The 23840-nt window shown below is 39.4% G+C and overlaps 1 protein-coding gene across 2 annotated transcripts in view; it reads right to left on the bottom strand.

Moving 5' to 3' along the window:
- Positions 1 to 23840, bottom strand: part of DCAF5 (DDB1 and CUL4 associated factor 5) — a 94415-nt gene that overhangs the window by 50550 nt on the left and 20025 nt on the right. For both annotated transcript variants that reach the window (XM_006056162.4, XM_006056160.4), the window contains exons 2-5: positions 17816 to 17959; positions 15268 to 15304; positions 14185 to 14324; positions 12284 to 12413 (exon numbers count right to left, since the gene is read on the bottom strand). In XM_006056162.4, the coding sequence (XP_006056224.1) occupies positions 12284 to 12413; positions 14185 to 14324; positions 15268 to 15304; positions 17816 to 17927 (419 nt within the window). In that variant the 5' untranslated portion in view covers positions 17928 to 17959. The remainder of the gene's footprint in view (positions 1 to 12283; positions 12414 to 14184; positions 14325 to 15267; positions 15305 to 17815; positions 17960 to 23840) is intronic.

Genomic DNA, 23840 nt, shown 5'->3' with positions numbered 1-23840 from the left:
TAGACAGTGAATTCTATAGGCTTTGAACACATGCCCTATCCAATCATATCTAAAATTAGATAGTGATAAACATTTAGTTTGATGGATATACTGAGAACAATAAGACGATACGTCAATCAAACTATAGCATTTAGTTAATTTATTTTTATACCTTTCACTTTATTTTCCAAGTCTTCCTACAATGAACATAAACTTCTGTAATCAGAAGAAAATACCTTATTCTAAAATGTCATCTCAAACATACTCCTTCTTTAATTAAGGGACCATAGAAGATAGCTTTGAGGGAAGTATGAGAGAGCAGAATTTAAAGAGCTCAACTGAAATTTCAGATAATATGCTGCCCTACAGGATTCTGGTGCAGATGCAAATCTGAAATTAAGCCATTGTTCTAAATTCTTTAAAAGACAGTTAAAAATTTGCAAAGGACTCTAAAACTACCAGTGTCCCTCACCATCCTTCTCAATGAAGGCAAATAATATCCCTCCTTTGAAAGGATTTTAAGTAATAAACAGGCCCCACCTTGGTTAGCACTGGACACAGTACCAGGTTAGATCTGAAACTATACTTCGTTTGGTTTCTCTTTGCAGATACACCATCCCACTTCCCAGGTACCTATAAATAAATGGCAAAGTGTACTACTGGAATAAAAAACAAATTCAAAGTGTAAAGTATTTTATGTAGAATCCAGAAACATTAGCAAGGTTCCTGGAAAGTCTTCCATACATGGGTAAATTCATGGATAAATGAACCCAAGATTATTAAGAGTATTCCAAGATATCTCTGTCTAAAATACGTAACTCACAACAAAGTACAAATGGTCAAACCTAAGATCACAAAATAAAAAGTTCAAACTATGAAGAATTCACTGATTCTTCAGTGATTCTTAAAAGAATCAGATCACAACAGATACCCTTGAAGAAGCAACACGTTTTTCATTAAATTTAATTTCCAAAATGTTTACATAGACAGTGTATCAATTAACCCTTACAATAACCCTATAAGGTGGATAGTGAAGGTAACATTATTTTCATCTCAAACTGGAGGAGACCTAGGTCCTAAATGTTTATATGACCTGGCCCTGACCATACAAAAAATAAGCAGCAGAAATAGGGCCAACAAGTTGTTTTCTGCTTCTTGGTTCAACAAGATTTCACTGACTACATGGTGGAGATGAATTATTCCACCCAGCAAAAAGAACAGCATCAGATGACAATACATCAAGGCCAGAAGGATTCATCTAAGTAATTCACTTCAGATCCTTCCCTGTAGTTCAGTAACTCATATATATATATAACTCATATATGCATGCCTTTACTGAATAACCATTTATTGAAAACCTCCTAACTATTCTAGATACTATGCTAAGCACATGGATTTAAAGATGAAATAAGATGGAAAAGACATCCTCAAGAATTAATGAAGTACAAGAAAGCCGGCAGTTTCCTTCTATAATATGAACAACGTTGTAATAAGGGGAATATGTGCTGTGCAAGACATAGGGAGGATATCTGTCCCTCCACTGGGAACACAGGAGAGGAGCAGTCACAAAAGACTTCCTAGAAGAAAAATCTAAGCTGACTCTTCACAGAGAGAGAGAGAGATGACTCAAGTTCTTAACTGGCAAAAGAAACAAGATAAATCTGGATATGTTAATACATGGATAAATTCCCAAAACATACTGATGGGTGAAATAGTCAAGTGGTAGAATAACTGCATAGCAGTACATCATCCGTGTGAAAAACATACCTCCATATAGAAACAAAAATCATGTATTTTCTACAGGTACATGTATAAGCATATAAAACCAAAGAAAAAGTTCTGGAAGCATATACAAACTTAACATTCATTACCCTCAGGAAAGAGGGCAGGAGACCAGGATTGGAAGTAGTCAAGAGGAATTTTAGCCTTATTCATAGTTTTAAAAGGAGAATGCTATTATGTATTACTTACATTTAACTTTTTATTTTGAAATAATTATAGATTCAAAGGAACCTAGGGCTTCCCTGGTGGCTCAGATGAATGAATCTGCCTGCAATGCAGGTGACCCAGGTTCAGTCCCTGGGCTGGGAAGGTCCCCTGGAGAAGGAATGGCAACTCATTACAGTATTCTTGCCAAAGAATTCCATGGACAGAGGAACCTGGCGGGCTACAGTCCATGGGGTCACAGAGGCAGACATGACAGAGTGACAGTCATTCTCAGAGGAATTTGCAAAGAAATTTTCTTGTAAAAAGGGTTTGCAAAGAATAAAAATCATATGATCATCTCAAGTGAGATGCAGAAGAAGCTTCTGACAAAACTCAACAACAGTTTATAATAAAACTCTCCAGAAGTGGGTGTAAAGCGAACATATCTCAACATAATAGAGGCCACATATGACAAACGTACAGCTAATATCATACTCAACAGTGAAAAGTTGAAAGTATTTCCTCTAAGATCAGGAACAAAACAAGAATGGCCACTCTTGCCACTTTTATGCAGCATAGTTTTGAAGACCTAGCCACAGCAATCAGAAAACAAAAAGAAATAAAAGGGAACCCAAATTGGAAAGGAAAAAGTAACATAGTCACTGTTTGCTAATAATAGGATACTATATACAGAAAATCAAGAAGGTTCTTTGAACCCTTTACCCAGACTCTGCCGGTGTTACCACCTTGCATAACTATAGTATCGGAGAAGGCAATGGCACCCCACTCCAGGACTCTTGCCTGGAAAATCCCTTTACCCAGACTCTGCCAGTGTTACCACCTTGCATAACTATAGTATCGGAGAAGGCAATGGCACCCCACTCCAGGACTCTTGCCTGGAAAAGCCTGAAAAATCCAGGAGGAGCCTGGAAGGCTGCAGTCCACGGGGTCGCTGAGGGTCGGACACGACTGAGCAACTTCCCTTTCACTTTCCACTTTCATGCATTGGAGAAGGAAATGGCAACCCACTCCAGTGTTCTTGCCTGGAGAATCCCAGGGATGGGGAAGCCTGGTGGGCTGCCGTCTATGGGGTCACACAGAGTCGGACACGACTGAAGTGACTTAGCAATAGCAATAGCAATAACTATAGTATGATATCAAAACCAGGAAATTTACATTGGTACAATCTATAGAGCTTATTCAGATTTTGTCAGCTATGCATGCACTCACTTGTGTGTGTGTTGCTCTATGCAGTTGTATCACGTGTGTAACTTCAAGTAGTCACCACAATACTTATGTGTACCATCACCACAAGACTTCCTTTTATAGCCACATCCACCCCTTTTACCACTAAACCCTAACACCTGGCAATGACTAATTTGTTCTCCATCTCATGAATGTTACATTAGCTCATGAACGTTATATAAACGGAAGCATGCAGTATGTACCCTTTTGAAATTGGCTTTTTTATGTAGCATAGTTCACTTAAGGTTTATCCAAATTGTTGCACGTATCAACCCTTCACTTTCTTGTTTTTTATTGCCAAGTAGTATTCTACGGTATAAATGCACTACAGTTTTATTATTATTTTTTAAACTACTTACAGATTGAAAAACGTATGGGTAGTTTCCAGCTTTGGGTATTATGAATGAAGCTGCTATGAACATTCATGTACAAGTTGCTCTATGAAAATAAGCCTTCCTCTCTCTTGGATAAACACCCAAGAGTGCAACTGCTGGGTCAGATAATAAGTTCATTTTTAATTTATAAAGCAACTACCAAAACATTTTCTAGATATTTTGTTGTACTATTTTACATTCCTACTCACAATGTATGAGTGATTCAGTTTCTCCACATCTTCACCAGCGTTACTTGTATTTTAAAAAGCTGAACTGAGAAGTCAGTCAATGTATTTTAAAACAAAAGACAAAACCAGACATTTTTGGCTTCCTTATGGATATATACAACACTACCTATGAAATATTTTTGTAACCCCCACCAAAAAGAATCAAGCCTAAAACTGTTTCAGTCCCTAGACCCAATACCAATTTATGAAAAAAACTGAGATAAGAGGGAACATGCTAAATGATGGTATAAACATGCAATCAGTACAGCTGCCCCTTGGCATCTACGGGGGATTGGATCCAGGAACCCCACAGATATAGAACCCAAGGATACAAAGGGCCTTCTGTATAATCTAAAATGTGAGAAATTCCGTAAAATAAATAATCCACTTTCTTTAACAAATAAGTTACAAGAGAAAAAAATGAAAAGTAGGAGTATCCAAAGACTTAGAAATCATGTCAACTAATTGCTTGGTACAGACCTTATTCAAATCTTGATCCATAAGAACCAACTGTAACATTTAGGAGGCAATTAAGGAAATGTAAACACTAAATATACAATGGTATTAAGGAATTATTGCTAATTTTTTAGGTGTGATAATAATATTATGATTTTTAAAAGAATTATCTTTTCATGGAAAGTAATATGGCAGTTCCTCAAAAAGTTTAACATAGGCTCACCATATGATCCAGCAACTACACTCTTAGGGATGGAACCCAAAGAACCAAAAACAGGTACTCAAACAAATACTTATTCATAAATCTTAATAGTAGCACTACTCACAATAGCCAAAAGGTAGAAAAGACTCAAATGTCCATCAGTAGGTGGATAAACAAAATATGGTATATTTTGTCCATAAAACAGAAAATTATTCAGCCATAAAGAGGAATGAAACACTGTACTGATACATGTCACAATGTGGATGAATCTCAAAAACTTTATGCTAAGTAAAAGAGGCAGACTAAAGGTCACAGACTAAAGGTCGCCATAGATACAGAAAGCAGACTGGTGGTGGCCAAAAACTAGGGGAGAAGTATTCTGGGGAGTAACTGCTTCATGGGTGTGGGTTTTATTTTGGAATGATAAAAATGCTTTGGAACTAGACACAGGTGGTAGTTGCACAACACTATGAATGAACTAAATGCCACTAAAGTTTTCACTTTAAAATAGCTAATTTTAACTATTTAAAATAGTTAATTTTATATCATGTGAATTTTATCTCAATTTTTAAAAAAGAATATCTTTCAGAGATACATACTGAAGTATTTACAGAGGAAATAATACTAAGTTACATGGAAATGGAATCATCTCAGTGGAAGAATAAATGAAGAAAGATTGTCCATGGGTTAATTATCGAAGCTGGGTGCTAGGTGCAACGGAGTTTATTTTACTATTTCTCAGTGTGTGAGAGAGAGAATTTTTAAACATAAAAAGTTTTTGTAAAATAAAAAGAATCAAGATTTGATTTTAAAGTAAAAATGTCTACTTGATTTAGGGGTCTGGTATCACCTCCCCCTGGGTAAGAGGAGTTGGGAAGTATTAAAGGGAGGCTATGAAGTGGAACATGCTTCCACAACTCCCACCCATTCACCAGGCGTTCCCCAGATGCTCTGGTCTGAAGCTAAGCCACTTGCTATAAAAAGGCACATTTGTGTTTGGTGAGAATGAATAGACACAGGGAAGCTCTGGCCTAAAGCCGGAAGACCTTGGGTCCAAATGAACACAGCAGCAAACTCAACACAGATCTCTGAAAAATCACAGCTTCCACCTTGCAGGATAAGCAAAGTTGCCAAATCACCTGGGGTATGTATTCAAAAATGGCAGATTCACAGGGTCTGCCCTGGATCGACAACTCAATCTCTGGGTCTGTGCTCCAGGAAGCAGCACTTTTAACAACCTCCGCAGGTGATTCTGAGGCCCTCTGAAATTTGAGAATTACTGGGTTAGGATAATGGGGCCCTGGTGTCTTCTTGCAGCGAAGCTGATTCTAGAGCTCCACCTTGTGGCCCAAACACTAGAAAGCAACTTTGCCACAATTCTTGACTTCCTTACATCGCTAGTTTAACTCACTGACAACCGTTCAAAGCCCTGCAAGAACTCTAAGGGTTTATTCTCTACACATGACATTTTGATCCATGCTATTACACTCAGGGAGTTAATGAAAACATTACAGAGAGCTAGCTTTGAAAATACATACTATTTCGTGATGAGTGTAACACTGCACTCACTATTTACTGAAGGTTATAACATTCTATAAGCATTGTACTAGGCAACAGATATAAAACATGGCCCTGTCTTTAAAAATCCACAGAAAAATATGCAAAGTAATAGTACAAATTAAGACAAGTGCTTCCTTTCTGAGAAGCAATTCCTGAGCACTAGAAAGAAAAGACATAATCTTTTATCTGGAGATAAAACATAGTCATAGTAAAGATAATCAATGATGGCAAAAACAGTGACTAAGACATGCAACATGAATGTCACAGACCCTAAGTACTTTACAGAGGCGCTGGAGAGAGGGATCCTTTCTGCCAGAAGTGAGGGAAAGCTTCATTCATTCGACATATACTCTGGCCAAAACTGGGCTAGGTGCTGGGGACACAGCGAGTAAAAAAAGGAAGGACACTTTAAGAGAATGTAACGGGGAGATAGAGCAAGGACGTCTGCACCGATGGGCTGCCATTTGATCTTGGACCTTGAAGGCTAACTAGAATTTGAATAGGCAAAGAAAAGATAAATTCTCCTTTACGTGTGTTTGTATGTAGAGGACACGCTACAAGGGGAAAAGGGACACTGGCACCAGAGAAGGGGCCGACTGCTTGCTTAACAAGTTTTCATTTCGTCCATAAACCAGGTCATCCATTCATTAAAAAAAAAAAAAATTTATTGGAGCATCCCACATTACTGGTTCTGGGGAATATGGCCATAAACAAAGATAAGAAGCAGCCTCTAGAGCTCCTGGGTAGGGGAATGGCAGAAGTATGTTTTAAGGACATGTGCTGTGTGCCAGAAGCAAGAGCAAGTTAAGAAGCTAGCTGACACCTTAGAAGTAGACACCTTATGGAAAGAGTAATATGGACCTGAAATAGGGCAGAGGCTTTAAGAACTGAAAATAGTAGCCAGGCACTAACACAGAGCAAGGCTGGTTATGGCAGAGAGAGTAAGAAATAGAAGAGGCATATGGGACTCTGGATTTTAGCCAGGATCATTACAAGAGTGATGGTGACATTAATAAAGAACTTAGGGAAGGAATATAGTTTCAGGGGAAAAACAAGCTTTTATTATGGGTTTAATAGATGGAACATTTGCCTGAGCACTGGATAGGTTCATATAAAAAGTAAAGATGGGTGAGTGGGAGAGAAGAGATAGAAAGCAGAGCATGAATGATTTTTTTCCCCAGCCTTTGAAGCTGAACTCTTGAGCTCTATTTTCCCACAACAATATGAGCAGCCCTCAAAGGGAATGTGGCAGAGACTGCCCGGCTGTTCAGAAGACAGAGCTGCACTTAATTTGGTCTCTACAGAAGTAGGATTGGCCCAGGCCCAGAAAACAGATATCTAGGCCCCAAAGCCAGGTGAGGAAGCAAGTCCTTCCTGACAGCAGGAATTTGCATTTACTGCCCATTTACCCAACACATAAAAGCACCAGCTTATGAGGTAAGTCTGCAGGAATTCCTGGCTTGCCCTAGTTTTATTATCGAGTGGGAAAGAAACACTCTCTTTATTATCCTTGTCAAAGCAAAACATTGTTACCTGTCACAGAACTAATAGTTCCTGACAAAAACTGACAGAAACTATAAAGACATGAGAAAGGAGAGAAGTAGTGAGTGAGCAGACAGCTAAAACAGGCAATCATAATGGTGAGACAAGGAGAGTAACAGCTGGGGAAACTTCACTTTTCCTTAATGCTTTGGATGTTCAAGGAGCTCAGTTCTGAAAACTGCCCAGAGGTCACTGCAATAGACCAAGCAAGACATCACAACTGGGACATTGGCAGTGATAAAGGACAGAATGGTTGTGAAAAAATACCAGCAGAAACAATTTACATGAAATGAATGAAACCTCATCCAAACTTGCAATTATACTTCTATATGTGAAGTTTTCTCTTATCCAGTCATTATACTCAAGTTACCTACCTATGGTCCACTCATGTGCACTAAAATCCCCAAAGCAAACCTTCAAATTCCAAAGACTACAGGGCCAGGGAAGTAATATAAGTAATTATTATTTATATTATATATATATAATATATATATATATATAATATATATAATATATTATAACTTATAAGTAACTTAAGACATGAAGGAGTGGTGGGACTTGTAACACATCCTAAAGGTTTTAAGAGGAACGAACCCCTGATTCAGCTTCGGCTGCTGTCATATGAGAATAAAGGTCCAATGATTTCAGGTCTTTTGACTTTTTCAAGAGATGTTAGAAATTTTGATCTTTTTCTGTGTAATTTTCTAAACACTATTATATCATGTAGGTCAAACAAAATACCCCTGTGGGTTGAATATGGCCTATGGGCAACTAGTTTACAACTTCTGTTCTAAAACTTTACAAAAGAAAAATTAATAGCATGTTCAGATTTCCAGGGTTAACAGAGCAAAAAATTTGGAAAGTCAGTGTGCAAACTGGGGCTGGGCCATAAGACAGTGAAAAGTGAGGCAGAAAGTCTAAAGGACTCAGACTTTAGAGTTGGTAGGTCTGTATTAGAAAAATTTGAGAGGAATTTTGACAAAGTTTTATTTCCAGGAAGCACAGATGAAAGAAAACTAGGATATACAGGGTCCCTAATTGATTTAAAAGGGGGAAGGAAATAATACACATATACACATGTTATTTCACCTCTCTGTATGTACCTTGACTTCTTTATCATTAAAATAGGAATAACAGAATCGATTTAATAAGGCTGTCATAGCATTAAAAAGGAATTATTCATATAACTGTCATTTTCCCCAGCAAGTCATGTTTAATATATGTTAGCTATTATTTGTTATTATGAGGCACCAAGAGGTAAAGTAACATGCTCAAGATCCCATGGCTATTAAGGTGTACTGCCTGGCTTTGTATCCAGGATGTACTTCAGATCCTACTCTCTAAACCATTAAGCTCTTCTGCCTCCGTTTAAAATCTGTACAACGAGTAAGTCAGGTCAGATGATAACGGAAGTCCCTTCTAAAGCTGACACTTTATTCTAAAAGCCTGACCTCTCATCAGCTTATTTCAGGGCAGCAGTGGGATAAACATGAACCTGTCCACACTCCTATGGGCTGCCTGCTGAAGTGGAGAGAGACAGCTCAGGTTTGGGGTAGGGCAAGAAAACCACTCTAGCATGGAACTCACCCTACGGTAAGGTAGGAAGGAAAAGGTATTCAATGTGAGCCCCCCTTCGTTGTTCCACGGAGATATATTTGTTTCTAGGAAGCCAGTGGACCACTCAGTTAGGCCCAGAACGCACAGATGTGCCCAAGCTACAAGCTGGAAGTTACTGAGAAGTCGGCTAAGGAACCATATAGGCTCTAAATCAAGAATCTTTAGAACACCGAGCAACTCATCCCCTTGGGATTCAAGGGTCTCTGTGAGAACCTTGTAAAAGCTCTCCTCGTCCCTAGAAAAAAAATGCCACATGTGCTCACTCAGATACACAAGCACATATCATTTTACCTGCGATTATAAGGGCTCATAAATTCTTGAAAATCTCTCCCTAGACATTAAAGTACCCCTGAAATAGATCATCTCTCCTATTCTAGGCTTGTCCTCCCAGGTGATTCAGAAGTGTCCCAAGATTTGGGGGCTGGGGTTTCCAGGCAGCTGTGTTAGGAGACAAATCATCCACTGCAGCGCAGCATAATTAATCCCACATGGAAAAGACAAAGGGCTGTCTCTTTTTCCCCACACCAACTTGTACTGAGAAAGTTCAAACAGAAAAGAACTGCACTTTAATCCCCAAACACTAGAGGATGTGGAGAACAGGACCCCAAGAATACCTCATAGCTTTTTTCTGCCTTGTATCCATAATATTACATAGAACCTTAGAAAAGATGAAATAAACAGGTAAAAACATCCTAGTCTCCACAGCACTGTGCTCTTCCTTTTACTCCAAGAAAGGAATCAGTCAAGAATGCCAATTAGCTTTACTAGATGACTTTTCTCCCATATGGGCTTTGAAAACTATACGTTACCAAAGAAACCACATAACCTTATGCATAAATGAAGTAATCAAAACAAGAACATAGTATTTTCCCCCATAAGACTTGTAACAGTTTAGGTGTTAATGAAGGACTATTAATGAAGGACTACGTGTTAATGAGATACATGTGGTCTTGAGCAGTTTAGAGATTTGTATATCAGCGTAGCCTTTCTTGGTGGTGGGAAAATTTGACAATTTTTATTTTAAAAAGATGTAAAAACATCCATTTTTGTTTGATGCAGCAATTCCCTAGATATTTTGCAAAGGTAGGCCAAATATGTGTGACCAGGGTCAGTGAAACATAGTTTATAATGGCCCAACAGGAAATAAGAAGTCTGGTTGTTGCGTACATCACATGAATGGAAAACTAAGTAGCCATCAACAGAATATGCTAGATCTGTTACCTGCTGATATGAAAAAAGCTGCAAGACATATTATTAACTGAAAAAAGACACTGGAAACAAGGTATCATTATGTGGTTCTTTTAGTTTAAATTCTTCTAAGGATATGTATTCTTTATGCTAGCCATATGCATTCAATTTTGTTCTTGACAGATACCTAAGAAACTGTTCACTGTAGTTACTTTTGGAGAAAGTGACCAGAGACCAGCAAAGAGAAGAACGGTACTGACACAAAACATTTAAAAAACATAGAAGCAACAGAGATCAGCTTGAGATAGGATCTTCTTTTTATCTTTTTCTTTACATTTTTCTGGATACAGACCCTAAATTTAGTAAGTGTTACTATAAAAATACAGCAGAAATCTCACTTAGAATTTTTTAAAGAGAAAGAAGCCATGTTTAGTGAAGGGTAAGTAGAAAGGGGAGGAGGGCCCAAATACAATGCACAGTACGAAGCTGGTGGAGGAAAATCGGGAGAAACATTAACATTCAACCGCCCTCTTCTCTCAAGATACTGCTGACATCATGAGCTACTCAAGCTTTCCACTGGGGATGAATAGCTCAGGCCTCACTCCAGTTGCCAGCTATTCATTCTCAGTACGGGAGATAGCAGGCTGGGAGAAAGCTGGCATCGTTAGTTCAAATTCTGCCTTTTGTGATATGGACAAGGCAGAACAGTTGCTCCCGAAGAGCGCAAAGTGGAGAGAATGCTAAAGCTAAACACAGGAGACTGTCTTCCTGGCAGAGAACAAGCCTCCCTAAGCACACAGTGCAAAGGCACCACAGGGGTCCTGCCACTACACGCACTCCCGTGGCATGGAAAAGCAAGAGCCAGGTGCACATGCAACAGAGAGCAGGAGAAATCTCTGCTGCCCTACGGAGCCTCAGGGATCCCCACTCACACCAGGGATCCCCTTCTGGGATCCCATAGTTCCAACCTCATCAGACTGGCCCATGGAGAGAATTAGCTAGGACTGAAAAATCACCAAGGAAGATAATCCTCTGTGCTTAATTGCCCCTTTCATCTGAGGCCCATGAAATAAACCATAACCTTGTTTACTCTGCATGATACTCTTCTGCAATAGTGCCTTAAAATGGGAAGTTACCACCATATGGAATTTTCAGAAAAGCTAGCAATGCATGCAAATCTTTCATAAAGCAAGGTTTGGCTTTATATGCCATAAAAGGTCATAGGTGCCATAAAAGGTCATCTCTCCCCCGTGGGATTTAAGGAACATGAAAGAGGTTCCTACTTGCCCCATCCACATATTTCTCTTAATGATGTCTGATATTCCCCCATAAGTGATTTGAATCGTCAGCTCAGAATTGCCCTAAGAGTACTCTTTAATGGTGCAAACACAGGGGAACACATCCCCTAACACTGCAGTGGCAGCTCTTAACCTTTACTGTTGTAGTCACTGGTCCTTTTGAGAAACGGAAAGAAAAAAAAAAACCTTCCTCCTCACAAAAACACACTTAGGTGAATACACAATATAATTTCCATGCAATTTGGGGATTCACAGTTCTCCTGAAGTTCATATCCCCTTCAGTCTGGGGTTAAGAAGCCCCAGTTCAGTAGTAATGAGTTTAATAAAACACCATAATTCCCCTTCCATGCATCTGGGGAACCATGGACCTAAAGATAGAAGGTAGTGCTAAAGCAAGGCTTTCCCACTGCAAAGTTTGCCTAGAACTGATCCTGTCTAGAGCCTAGACTACAATTTATGACTTTTCCTTAGCAAGGAGTGTGGATATCTCACACTGCCTGCCCCTTGGGAATAGAGTTCTCCTGGCTTCAGAGAAACCAGGATACGTTAGGAGGTGTCCAACCGAGATCAACTGCCAACCAGGTTCCCACAACACGTGCTGGCTGATTATATTTCTTGAGAGTTCAGGCAGGGAAAAGCAGTAATATCTTCTGAATAAAAGGAGCTCACCTCTGAGGTTTTCGAATATCCCAGAGTCCCACTCCTTCCTTTGAATTGGCTGTGGCCAATAACCTGGGCTCCACAGGGTTAAACATGACACTGTGAAAGGCTGATGGATAGTTGGCCAGGCAGAAGGGCTCTGTGAAGAGAAAAATTCTGATCAGTCCACTTCAGGCACTTCTGGGCCCAATGGCAGGTAGACAAGGAGGAGTGTGAAGGCAAGGAAGAGCACAGCCTTAACAACTACCCCTGTAGGCTGGAACCCACTAGCATGCTTACTCACAAAGTCCCCACGAGTCCTGGCACACACCCTCTGTACACAGAAAGTCTGAACACAGCAACTTAAACACATATGCACAAAGTTTAAGCTATAATATAATACTGAGAAATACACATAGCACCTATTTAGATCCCGTAACAAAACACAAATGGTCATTGTAACCAGGAAGGTAAACTGTTTCACAGTAAGTAAAACTGAATTCCTCATGAGCTAAAAAAAATTCACACTCAATTACTGGTAGTATTATTATACCTTAATCCAAATTTACCAGCTTTAGAAATTAAGTTTTATAACTATATAGACTTAAAATAACAGTGCAGTTTTTCCTTCTGGCAATATTGTTCCCTAAATTGAAAAGAAAATGGCTTCAGTCTAGAATTTTAAGATTTCATTTCCAATGTTGGAATACTTAAAAAAAAAAAAAAAAAAGACATCTAATACTTGAACTTCTCTTGCGTCCAGCCAGCACCTATGTATATCAATCTCCCCTAGAAACCCTGCAGCCTCTTGCATACACTAGCTGGCTCTGGGTGAGGAAGGAGCCACTCTGCTGCCTGGGAGGACTCAATCCTGTGGAAGTTGTTTAGAAGCAGAAGGCGGAAAGCACTCCTCAGTCTATGATTCCGTACAGGCCTCTGTGGGGGGAGAGGGCACAGGGAGTGCTCAATCATCTCAGCCAGGAGGCAGTCCAGACAAAGGAGAATTTCATCTAAGAAGCAAACCATTACATTCAACCATAGATGCTGCTTTGGCTACCTTATCTTCCTGACCCTAAGAATAAGCTTCTCCTATAGCCTGAACCTCAGTAATGAGCACAGACCAACATATTAAATGCTCCGCACATAGAATAAAGACTCAGAGCCTGCCAGACAAGGCAGGCAGGATAGTAACTTGGGTACAGAGGTATGGCGCTGACAAAGCTGCACCAAGAGTGGGGCTGTGGGTGGCGCTGAGGGTATGCTGGAGAAAAGAGCCTTTGAAGATAGAGCGACTGAACTCTCTCTGCAGGAAATGAGCTGAAAAGGTGAATTTCCTGAAGAACTTAAGAGAAAGTCAACAAGACAAATTCTTCATTTTACATTTCAGATATGCAAGGAAAACATTCAGAAGAGGAACTCACCCAGACAATCCCCCTTAAACAGAGTGTATCTACTATCATTTTAAGTTTCTATACACAGTTAAGGTGAGGGTCTGTGGTTCTTCCAGCAAAATAACAACCCTGGAACTAGGATGCAACAAAGTGCACAATGCCCCCATTCTCTTAAATAACCAAGAATATGTGCATTTCAGCACCATGCACACAGCTGGCCCTTGTGGCTCCCCTCCACCAATGAGGCACAACACATTCTATTCCTTGGGGCTACCTTGCAACAAGACACTGTGGTGTTTACACTACTGCAAAGGTCTGTGGACCACAAGTGACTGGAAGAGGACTGGCTAAGGTGCCTCACTTCTGACTACTGGGGGGTAGGATGGGACCTCCAGAGACACACATTTATGCCCCCATGAGAGTTTCCTCTCCCTTTACAGCACTTCCGCCCAGGTTACTCAAGTCATAAACTGGATCTGTGATGAAGCTGACACCAAACTCTGCAGCACAGTCCAGCTACGTTGTGCACAGGGGCCCTACCTCCATGGGGAGATTCCCGAATGTCCCAGATGAGAACCCGGCCATCATCGGAGGAGCTGGCAAAAATGTTGTCATTCACAGGGCTCACTGACAAGCCATACACCGCATCTTCATGAGCGAACACATCTAAGGTCTCACTGCTGAGAGACAGAGAGCAGAGAGAGGCACATAGGCACACACATACACACAAAAATAGTGCAGAGTCCCAGCCCTCTAGTTCCTAGAATGAAGCTCTCTTCATTTCCAGGAGAAAGTCAACCCAGCTAAACCCAAAAAAATACCTACTTTTTTACTAAAAAGTAGGTATTCAACTTTCAGGTTAAAAGAAAAAGGTATTATTAAAGAGACAAGACCTCACAACAAGTTTTTTGCCCTAACTGAGTGTATTTAAAAGTGACTCAAGGGAATTCCCTGGCAGTCCAGTGGTCAGGACTTGGTGCTTTCACTGGAAGGGCCCAGGTTCAATCCCTGGTTGTGGAACTAAGATCCCCACCGTATTCCTCCCCACCACATGCCCGCCAAAAAAGTGACTCAACATATGAGTTTCGTGTTTTGACTTACTACAGAATGCATCTGCTTGTGTACAGACTTGGGGAGTGGTGCTGGATTTCCAAAAAGTGAGGGAAAACAATAAAGCAGCCCTGATGCCAGCAAGGGAAGAAGAGGAATTCCTGATGTCTGGCATGTGAGAAAATGCATGGCCCAAAGCCAGGCTGCCTCAGTTCAGATCCTAACATCACTTGACCTTAAGTTACCTAACATCTCCATGCCTCAGTTTTCTAATTGGGATCATAATAGTACTGCCTCATAAAATTACTGTGAGGGTTAAGTGTTTCCTTCCCTTCTAACCTTGCCCTTTAAAATTTCACCAGAAAACTATAATTTTATAGCAACTTTGTAAATCTTTTTATAAATCAAAATTTAGTTTGAAAACTATTACCGAAATCTTTTTTTCAGCAAAAGACAGTTATTTTATGCTATTTACTTCAAAAAAAAGAAGAACTATTTTGGTCTAAAGAGATATCTGCCTTCTTCATATGAAAAACAGAGTTAATCACTTTCACATATCAACAATCTATTTACCTTTCAACATCATGGAGGATAACTTGCTCATCATTTCCTGTAAGGGAAAAAGCAGACATTTGACAATTCCTGCAAAGTGGTCCCGTTCATATTACAATTCAGTATGTTAAAGATTTCAGGGAAAACAAATGGACAAAGTCAGTGTTAATAAAAATTAAGAGTGCTAATTAGAAAAAAGGTTTATAAAAATCATTAAGGATAGAATATACTTATAGAGAATTTTAAAAAGCATAATAGCAACTAAAAATAACAAAATAACAATCTCCAAAATGCATTATCCAATGATTAAAAAAACAAAAACAAAACAATGGCTCTTCAGGAAAAGAGTAAGTGATCATTGGCAAATCAATCAACTACTCCAAGCTAGTGTTTTTTTCGTTTGTTCCTTTTTCTTTTTTAAACAAAACATTCATTATCCATGAGACCTGGAATAATATGTTACTTTTCTATGTCTCAGCACAACAGGAATAATTGTGTCTACTTCATAGTAGTTGTGAAGATAATAGTGTAAAAGCATTCAGACTAGAACTAGGGCCCCCAACAAATGTTTGCTACTATTCACATCCTCATCTTTTATAACATTAAAATTTAATGATGATTTAATTAAAATTGGATGATGATGATACTAAATGAAGGGAAAGTTTTTATCCACAACTTTTTTCTCTTGCATTTTCTTTATTCCATCAAGGCATCTAAAAATACTATACATTCATGATATGTACAGTCCTGCCTTCAAGTGGTTTATACAGCTAACAAATAAAAACTCCAAAATGACGACAGTAAAAAAATTTCCCACTCTATGCTAAAAGTATAAGCAGTAGAGATGTGGCTAGGTCATCTTAAAGTCCTCCCTGTAACTCTATTGTGGGTTCATATGAAGTAAATCAAACCCGTGTCAATGCCTTATAGGTAACAGGCACAGTGTGAAGTGCTGAAGATCTGAGAGGAATAAGTGAGGAATTCACAGTCTACCTGCACGAACAATTAACAGTGATAAGACGGGTTATCTTGTAGTGATATGCTCTACCATGGGAACACAGATAAAGGGGCAATTGTGTCCTTTATGAGCAGGGTGAAAGTACATGGCGAATATGTTTTTATGGGAAAGGAGACACTTGAATAGAAACTCAGAATTCTAACCGATGGAAGGCTTAGGGTAATTGGTGGGGTTGGACAATTATCATGGCCTGTGGAAAAACAGTAATGGCACTTAAGATGGCAAGTGACTTAGGAATCTAGAGCACAAGATGCGGGGGAGGAAAATGAGGCCAGGCAGGGAGACTGGGTTCAGACTTTATCCTGTGGACAGACACTGAAGGTCAAAGGTTCACAGGACTGATTCGACTTTTCAAAGAAAACTTGTATAAGCAATGAGTAAGAAGATACTGGTAGCAGAAATCACAGAAGGACACTCCAGTAGTCTAGGCCAAAACTGAGGACCTGAATCAGAGCAGTAGGTACAGCAACAGAACAGAAACTAAAGGATGAATATGAGGCTTTCAAAACATTAATAGCTGGTGACTTATGAGATGTAAAAATGACAGAAAGGCACGTTTGGTGCTGATTTTGAGATTTCTATTAGACTGAACCATATAAAATTGTCATTGTTGTAGGTTGAAAATGCTTCAATGTCAGCAGTTCCCTAAAAGTTAAACCTAACAATTTAGATAATTACTTGAATGGTGATAATAACTGAGAAAGGGAATCCATGAAACAAGAGGAAGTATTTGTGCAGGTGAGAAGAACTAAAATCTTAGTTTTAGATCTGCTGCATTTAAACTACTTTTGGAACACAAGGTAGATATCCAGTGGGGAAATCTGCAGTGCAGAAGAGAAAGCGTTAGTCGCTTAATCATGTCCGACTCCTTGTGATCCCATGGACTGTAGCCCACCAGGTTCCTCTGTCCATGTAATTCTCCAGGCAAGAATACTGGAGTGGATTGCCAGTCCCTTCTCCAGGGGATCTTCCCAACCCAGGGACTGAACCCAGGTCTCCTACATTGCAGGAAGATTCTTTACTGTCTGAGCTACCATGGAAGCAGAAGAGAGGTCAGGCCTAGAAATGTAGTGGTCAGACAGGAGTGTGATTGATGGATGCCATCAAGAGGCTGGCTTGACTGCAAGCCATTCCAGTTATACCCCAACATAACATGTTTTCAAACAAGAGCCACTAATGGGTCATAATACCAATTGGAATCAAAACCTTTAAAATCTTTAAAAACAGAATAGAAAAAAAAAAATAAGAGTGAGTCACACATAGTAAAGTTAAGTACTCTTACTAATATGTATCTGTGTACCAGACTGCAATGTGAAGTTTTCTACCAAAAAAGATAGAAAGAAACAAGAGCAAAGGAGAGAAAGGACAGACAGACATTAGTCTGATATGTGTATCTAAACTGCTATCATACAGAGAAGACAAGCTATGGGAAACCAATATTTCCACAACTCAGTGGGCTAAAGGAAGGAAATTTGGAGTAATTTTAACACTCCTTTGTCTTAAATCCCAGCCACAGTCAATTTCCCAAGGGGAAATCTCCCTTCTGCTCACCTCCAGAGAATACTTTGGTGTTCCCACTGTTGAAAGCCAGGCAAAAAATGTTGGAATGATGCTCTCCTTTCAGCTGTATGGGCTTAACTCTGGAGTGGATAGCTTGTTCCATGTGCCATAGTAGAACCCGGCGATCATCTCCTCCTTGAGAGGGGAGCAAGAATCTAGGGTTAAAACAGCTGGCATTTCAAGGCTGATATTTCATTTTTCCAGCCTGAATCCCATACTTTTCAAAACTGCATCTCCCCAACTCCATGAGACTCTGATGCACATAAACCCAGGACTCTATCCCCTTAATCATCAGTGGACATGTGGCCTCTAAGTCACTCACTCTTCCCCAGGAATTACATCTTGAACAGACACAGAGAAATTCCTGAATTTTCAGAGACCCAGTCATTTACACATTTCTTCATTTGCTACCTAAAATTCTTCCACTAAAGTTTCCCCACTTTTTTCTGGTCTAACAGAACCTGAGTTGCTTTCTACTGCTTGCAAAGAACTCTAAAGAAATTATCCCCGAATTTAAAGCATAATAGTTTTCCAAAGCACTCTCCTTGATGAGATCTCATTGACTATGGGACACTAGACAAAGGATAACTGAGGAACTGCCTGTCACAGCAGCAGGATCAAGACAGAACTTGGCTCTCAAGAAGCTCGGTCCAGCTCTTTCCTCTGCACAACTCTCTATAGTCTGAGTAGAATGAGCAATATTCTACTGCATGCGCCAGCTCCTAGAGAATGAGAAGATACATGTTCTACATATTCTTTATTTTTGCAAATGCATTATACATGTCTGGAAGGATGAACAATGGACTGTTAAAAGGGTTTACTACTTCCAGGGAGTAGGATTAAAAAACAGTTAGAACACATGTTAGAAAGTTTTTACTTTTATAGATTTGGCACGGCTTGACTCTTTATAATAAGTCTATATTATATTCCTAATAAAAATGTAACTTACAACAGGGCAGAAAAATAGTAAGTTCTATACTTCAGCCTCCCCTTCTCCATTCAATATAATAGCTACAAATTGTATCACAATCATACAAAAGCGTACCACTAGATGCAACCACTAAATCAATAAGTCTATAAGAATTAACACAGAAAGGTGACCAAAGGTCTTTGTCAGGGGAAAAACATGAAGTGTAAAAGAGTATGCATACCAACATCCTTTTGTGTAAAACAAATTTTTAAGAAGCTCCATGACAGCAGGAACCTTGTCAGTTTTGTTCACTGCAGACCTTCTAGCACCTAAGTGAATGCCCCAAAGAGTAGACACTGAATTAACATGCTTATGCTTGCATGTCTATGCTTGTATTTGCATATCTATATATATATATTTTTTTGTATTTGCATATCTAGATGGCTGTAAAAGGAGTTGTTTTCAGTGGACACCACTTCTAGGCTAGGGCTACTGGGAGACTTTTCATTGTGATAAAATATATATAACAGAAAATGCAGCATTTTAATCATTTATGAGTGTACAATTCAGTGGCATTAAGTATATTTGCAGTGTTGTGCAAACATCACCATTATCCATCTCCAGAACTTTTACAACATCTCAAACTTTTAGTTTGAGTACTGTACCCAATATTTATTCTGTACCCAATAAACGATATCTCTCCCCAGTGCTCAGTAACCATTATTTTACTTTCTGCCTCTATGAATTTGATTACTCTAGGTACTCCCACATAAATGAAATCATATAATATTTGTCCCTTTGTGTACGGCTTAGTCACTTAGCATAACATCTTGAAGGTTCATCCATATGGTAGCACATATCAGAATTTCATTCTTTGTAAGGCTGAGTAATATTTCATTACACACATATCATTTTTTTAAAGTTCATTCATCCATCTATAGATATTTAGGTTGTTTCCACCTTTCGGCTATTGTGCGTAGCATTGCTAAGAGCATATGGATGTATAAATATTTGTTCAAGCCCCTACTTTCTGTTCTTTGGGTATATACTGTTGGAAAAATCATTATGTTTTAATTATTACTTTATACCTTCCTTTACTACTTGACGTTTTGCCATAAACATATTTCCTCTTTTAGTTAAAAAAAGTAGAAAATAGAGTAGTCAAATCAAACTTATTCTCCCTCCTCTAGAAAGAAGCTGCCTTCATTCCTTGAGTTCCTTTGTTTCTTGGGATTCTTCTTCCTTCCATTGTTGGTCAAAATCAAGTTGTGTCCTCCTCCAAAGTATTTCATTTATCTACCAGAATGATCCCTTAACTATGACCCACAATGTTCTTTGTTTATGATTTGCCTAATTCAACTAGGCTGGCCTGGGATGGTTATTTAAATTCCGTATCTCTTATAAAGTTAAAGTCATGAAAATAAAGTTTGGGGGTTTGCTTTATTTTAATGAAAAATGGCATAAAGGGGTTTTCCTCCCTATTCATAGATTTGGACAAGCCACGGGCACTTTAGTTCTACATAGTCTCTACTCTTTCTGATTTCCCCCACCACTTGAGGCCACAGGTCAGGGACTTGGCACTGTTTTTGCTACTCTGTATCTTAGAGAAATATTTTTCTGTGCCCACCTCTGTATCAAAAGTGCAAATTAAAAGATAAAGAGGCCCACATGTTTCTTCCACTTACTCATGTTTCTAATCTAATCTCTCTGAGCCTGACTTTCATCAAATACATACCTAGGATCAGCTTTACTCTCATGGGTTTTACGGACTATAAAGTCAACTACAAGAGAGTTAAGTAACTTGCCAAGGTAATAACAGTAAATAAAATGGTTGGTTAATCAAGATTCAAAGGGCTTCCCTGGTAGTTCAGCTGGTAAAGAATCCACCTGCAGTGCAGGAGACCTGGGTTTGATCCCTGGGTTGGGAAGATCCCCTGGAGAAGGGAACAGCTACCCGCTCCAGTATCCTGGCCTGGAGAATTTCATGGACTATGGGGTCACAGGACTGGGCGACTTTCACTTTCACTTTCATGATTCAAAAGGAAATAGTTAAAAGACTCCATAGTCCCCATTCTCTTAACCACTATTGTAGATTGTTTGCATTACAAAACAAAAAACAAACCATAACCAACAAAGCAAATTCAGTTGATGAACAACTGAAGGGATTCTCTGCCTTGGTAGCACAACTCAAAACACAGTAGGTAAAAATAAAACAAAGGACCACAGGAATAAAAACAGAAATCAACGTAACTGGAGTTAAACAGAGGGAGCAGAGACAGGGACCGAGAAGGGACTGCCTGAAATGATAAAGATCCTAGTAGCAACACACAAAACTGACCATGGCTTATTTCAAAGAATACACAAGAATTTCTACAAATCAATTTTGAAAACCACTAGGAAAAGAGGCAGACACGACAACTCACAGAAGAGGAAAATAAAATGGCAAACAGATATTACAGAGGATCTCAACCCTAAAGTAATTAGAGAAATGTAAAAAACTAAGATTAGAAGCAAATTCAACAAATGACCAACACACTGTCAAATTCGATATATCTCTTCCTATTTAAATATGGCATGACATTGTTATATCTTTTAGGTATAGTAATGGTATTGTGGTCATGCTAAAAAAGAAAAAAAACTTATCAGTTAAGGATGCATTCTCTAATGGGGTTAAGTGGTGAATGTCTGGAAGTTCCTTTAAAATATTCCAGAAAACAAATGGAGGTGAATAGGTGATAAAATATTAATTGTTATAGATGGGTATACTACATTTTTGTATATGTTTGCACATTACCAAAGAATTTAAAAAATATATATTTTAAAGATTTTTTTAAAATGTGGACCATTTTTAAAGTCTTTGCTGAATTTGTTACAATATTGTATCCTTTTTTATGCTTTGGTTTTTTGGTCAGGGGGCATGTGGGATGTTAGCTCCTCAATCAGGGATCAAACTTCATCCCCTGTACTGAAAGGTGAAGACATAGTCACTGGACCACCAGGGACATCCCTATATATTTATATATATATTAATGTTCATGATAGAAAAAGAAAATAAAACTCTCCAGGATGTGCCGGGATATCCACAGAAAAGAAATATAACTGAGGGAACCTCTGTGTTTCATTAAAATATCAACAGGCAGCACAACCTCTCTCTGCCAGCACGACCTCTCTTGAACTGCAGTAGCATTAAAAAAAAAAAAGTTCAATAAAAAAGGAAACAATATCTACACCTATGCACTCAAAGTCATAACCATTCTCAACCAAAGAATCTTCCCCTATCACCCAGATTATCTTTAATCTTCATTTTGGATTTAATTTTACAAAAAAAAATACTTGGGGATTTAACATGAATGGTTATTTGTAGAGTGCCTCGGGATCATGTAAAATGATGTGTTCTTAGTACCTAAAATGATAATGGCAGCCCAAGTCCACAGGAGACTGGAATCACTGAGGCAGAAACCATCCCTGTGACAGGGCCTGCTTCCTCCGCTTGCCCTCAAGGGCAGTGTCAGAAGATGCTAGGTGCACATTCTCCCCGACCCTGCCCCATTTCCTCAGGCAAGGTATTAAGAGCCCTGTACAAAGATAACACTTTTCGACCCTGTGTTGGCAAAAAACACAAAGGATACAAACTGAGGCATTATCTGAAACTGTTGGGCTGCTTTTTAGCCAATAGAGGGAGCAGAACAGCTGTGCCCAAATTTCTGACCCCAAAAAGCTAAGGAGAGCTGATGAAGCAAGGATAAATCAGTTTAGAATGTGAAAAAAGCTCTACAGTTTCTACAGTTCTGTCTCTGTGAGTCATCTGGTCAGTTCAAAAAGGACAGAGGTTGCCTGTACCACTTACTACCTATGTACCTTTAGACAGGTTGCTGCTGCTGCTGCTGCGTTGCTTCAGTCGTGTCCGACTCTGTGTGACCCCAGAGACGGCAGTCCACCAGGCTCCCCTGTCCCTGGGAATCTCCAGGCAAGAACACTGGAGTGGGTTGCCATTTCCTTCTCCAATGCATGAAAGGAAAAGTGAAAGTGAGGTCTCTCAGTCCTGTCCGAGTCTTAGCGACCCCATGGACTGCAGCCAACCAGGCTCCTCCATCCATGGGATTTTCCAGGCAAGAGTACTGGAGTGGGGTGCCATCGCCTTCTCTGTTAGACAGGTTACCTCTCTAAATTGTATCCTCTGATCTGCAAAACTGAGAAAACAACGACCTATTGTCTATAGTGTTACTGGACTTCCCTGGTGGTTCAGATTATGAAGAATCTGCCTGCAATGTGCTTGATCCCTGGGTCGGGAAGATCCTCTGGAGAAGGGAATGGCAACCCATTCCAGTATTCTTGCCTGGCAAATTCCATGGACAGAGGAGCCTGGCGGGCTATAGTCCATGGGATCGCAAAGAGTTGGACATGACTGAAGAACAAACACATGTTAGGATTAATGATAGATCTGTGTGAAAGGCTTAACCCACTGCCTGATATATAACACAGGTAGATAAATGTTAGCTAATGTGTTAGCTAATTATTATGCTATTTGAACTAAAACAATAGCTAACTTCAGTTAAACTTACTCTGGGTGAGGGACTATCCTAAGGGTTTTACATGTAGTGGATCTTCTAATCCTCTTAATAACCCTATGAATCAGGTATTATCCAGATGAAACTACAGAAAAACTAAGTAACCTGAAGGTACACAGCAACCAAAAATGTGAGCCGGGATCTGAATCCAGGTAATCTGTCTCCAGAGATGGTGCTCCTTACCACTATACAATCCAGTCTCTCAAGTACACAGAGGCTAGTCAGCAAAGCAAACGAGTGAAACTTGCCAGATTAAACAGCAGAGGAGAGATTACACAACTTTGTTTAAAAGAAAGCCACTACTAGGCCAGAGGAGTACAGGCTTAAATCAGCCATATCTCCCAATGTTTTAAGAGAAGACAGCACCTTGATTTTCGCAGGCTGAGTGCAGGCTTCAGTGCAGGCTGCATGCAATTAGCCAATGGAGAGGTTAAAACTGGGTGATTTGTCCAAGGTCACAAAACTGGGGTCGAATGGCAGTTCCCAAATTAGGGAACTCTTCCAAGAGAAGACTCTACACATGGACATCACCAGATAG

This window comes from Bubalus bubalis, chromosome 11 (assembly GCF_019923935.1).
Source record: "Bubalus bubalis isolate 160015118507 breed Murrah chromosome 11, NDDB_SH_1, whole genome shotgun sequence".
In the NCBI taxonomy this organism is placed as follows: Eukaryota; Metazoa; Chordata; class Mammalia; order Artiodactyla; family Bovidae; genus Bubalus; species Bubalus bubalis.
Note: the sequence above shows the minus strand (reverse complement) of the source record. Positions and strands in the feature narration are given on the sequence as shown.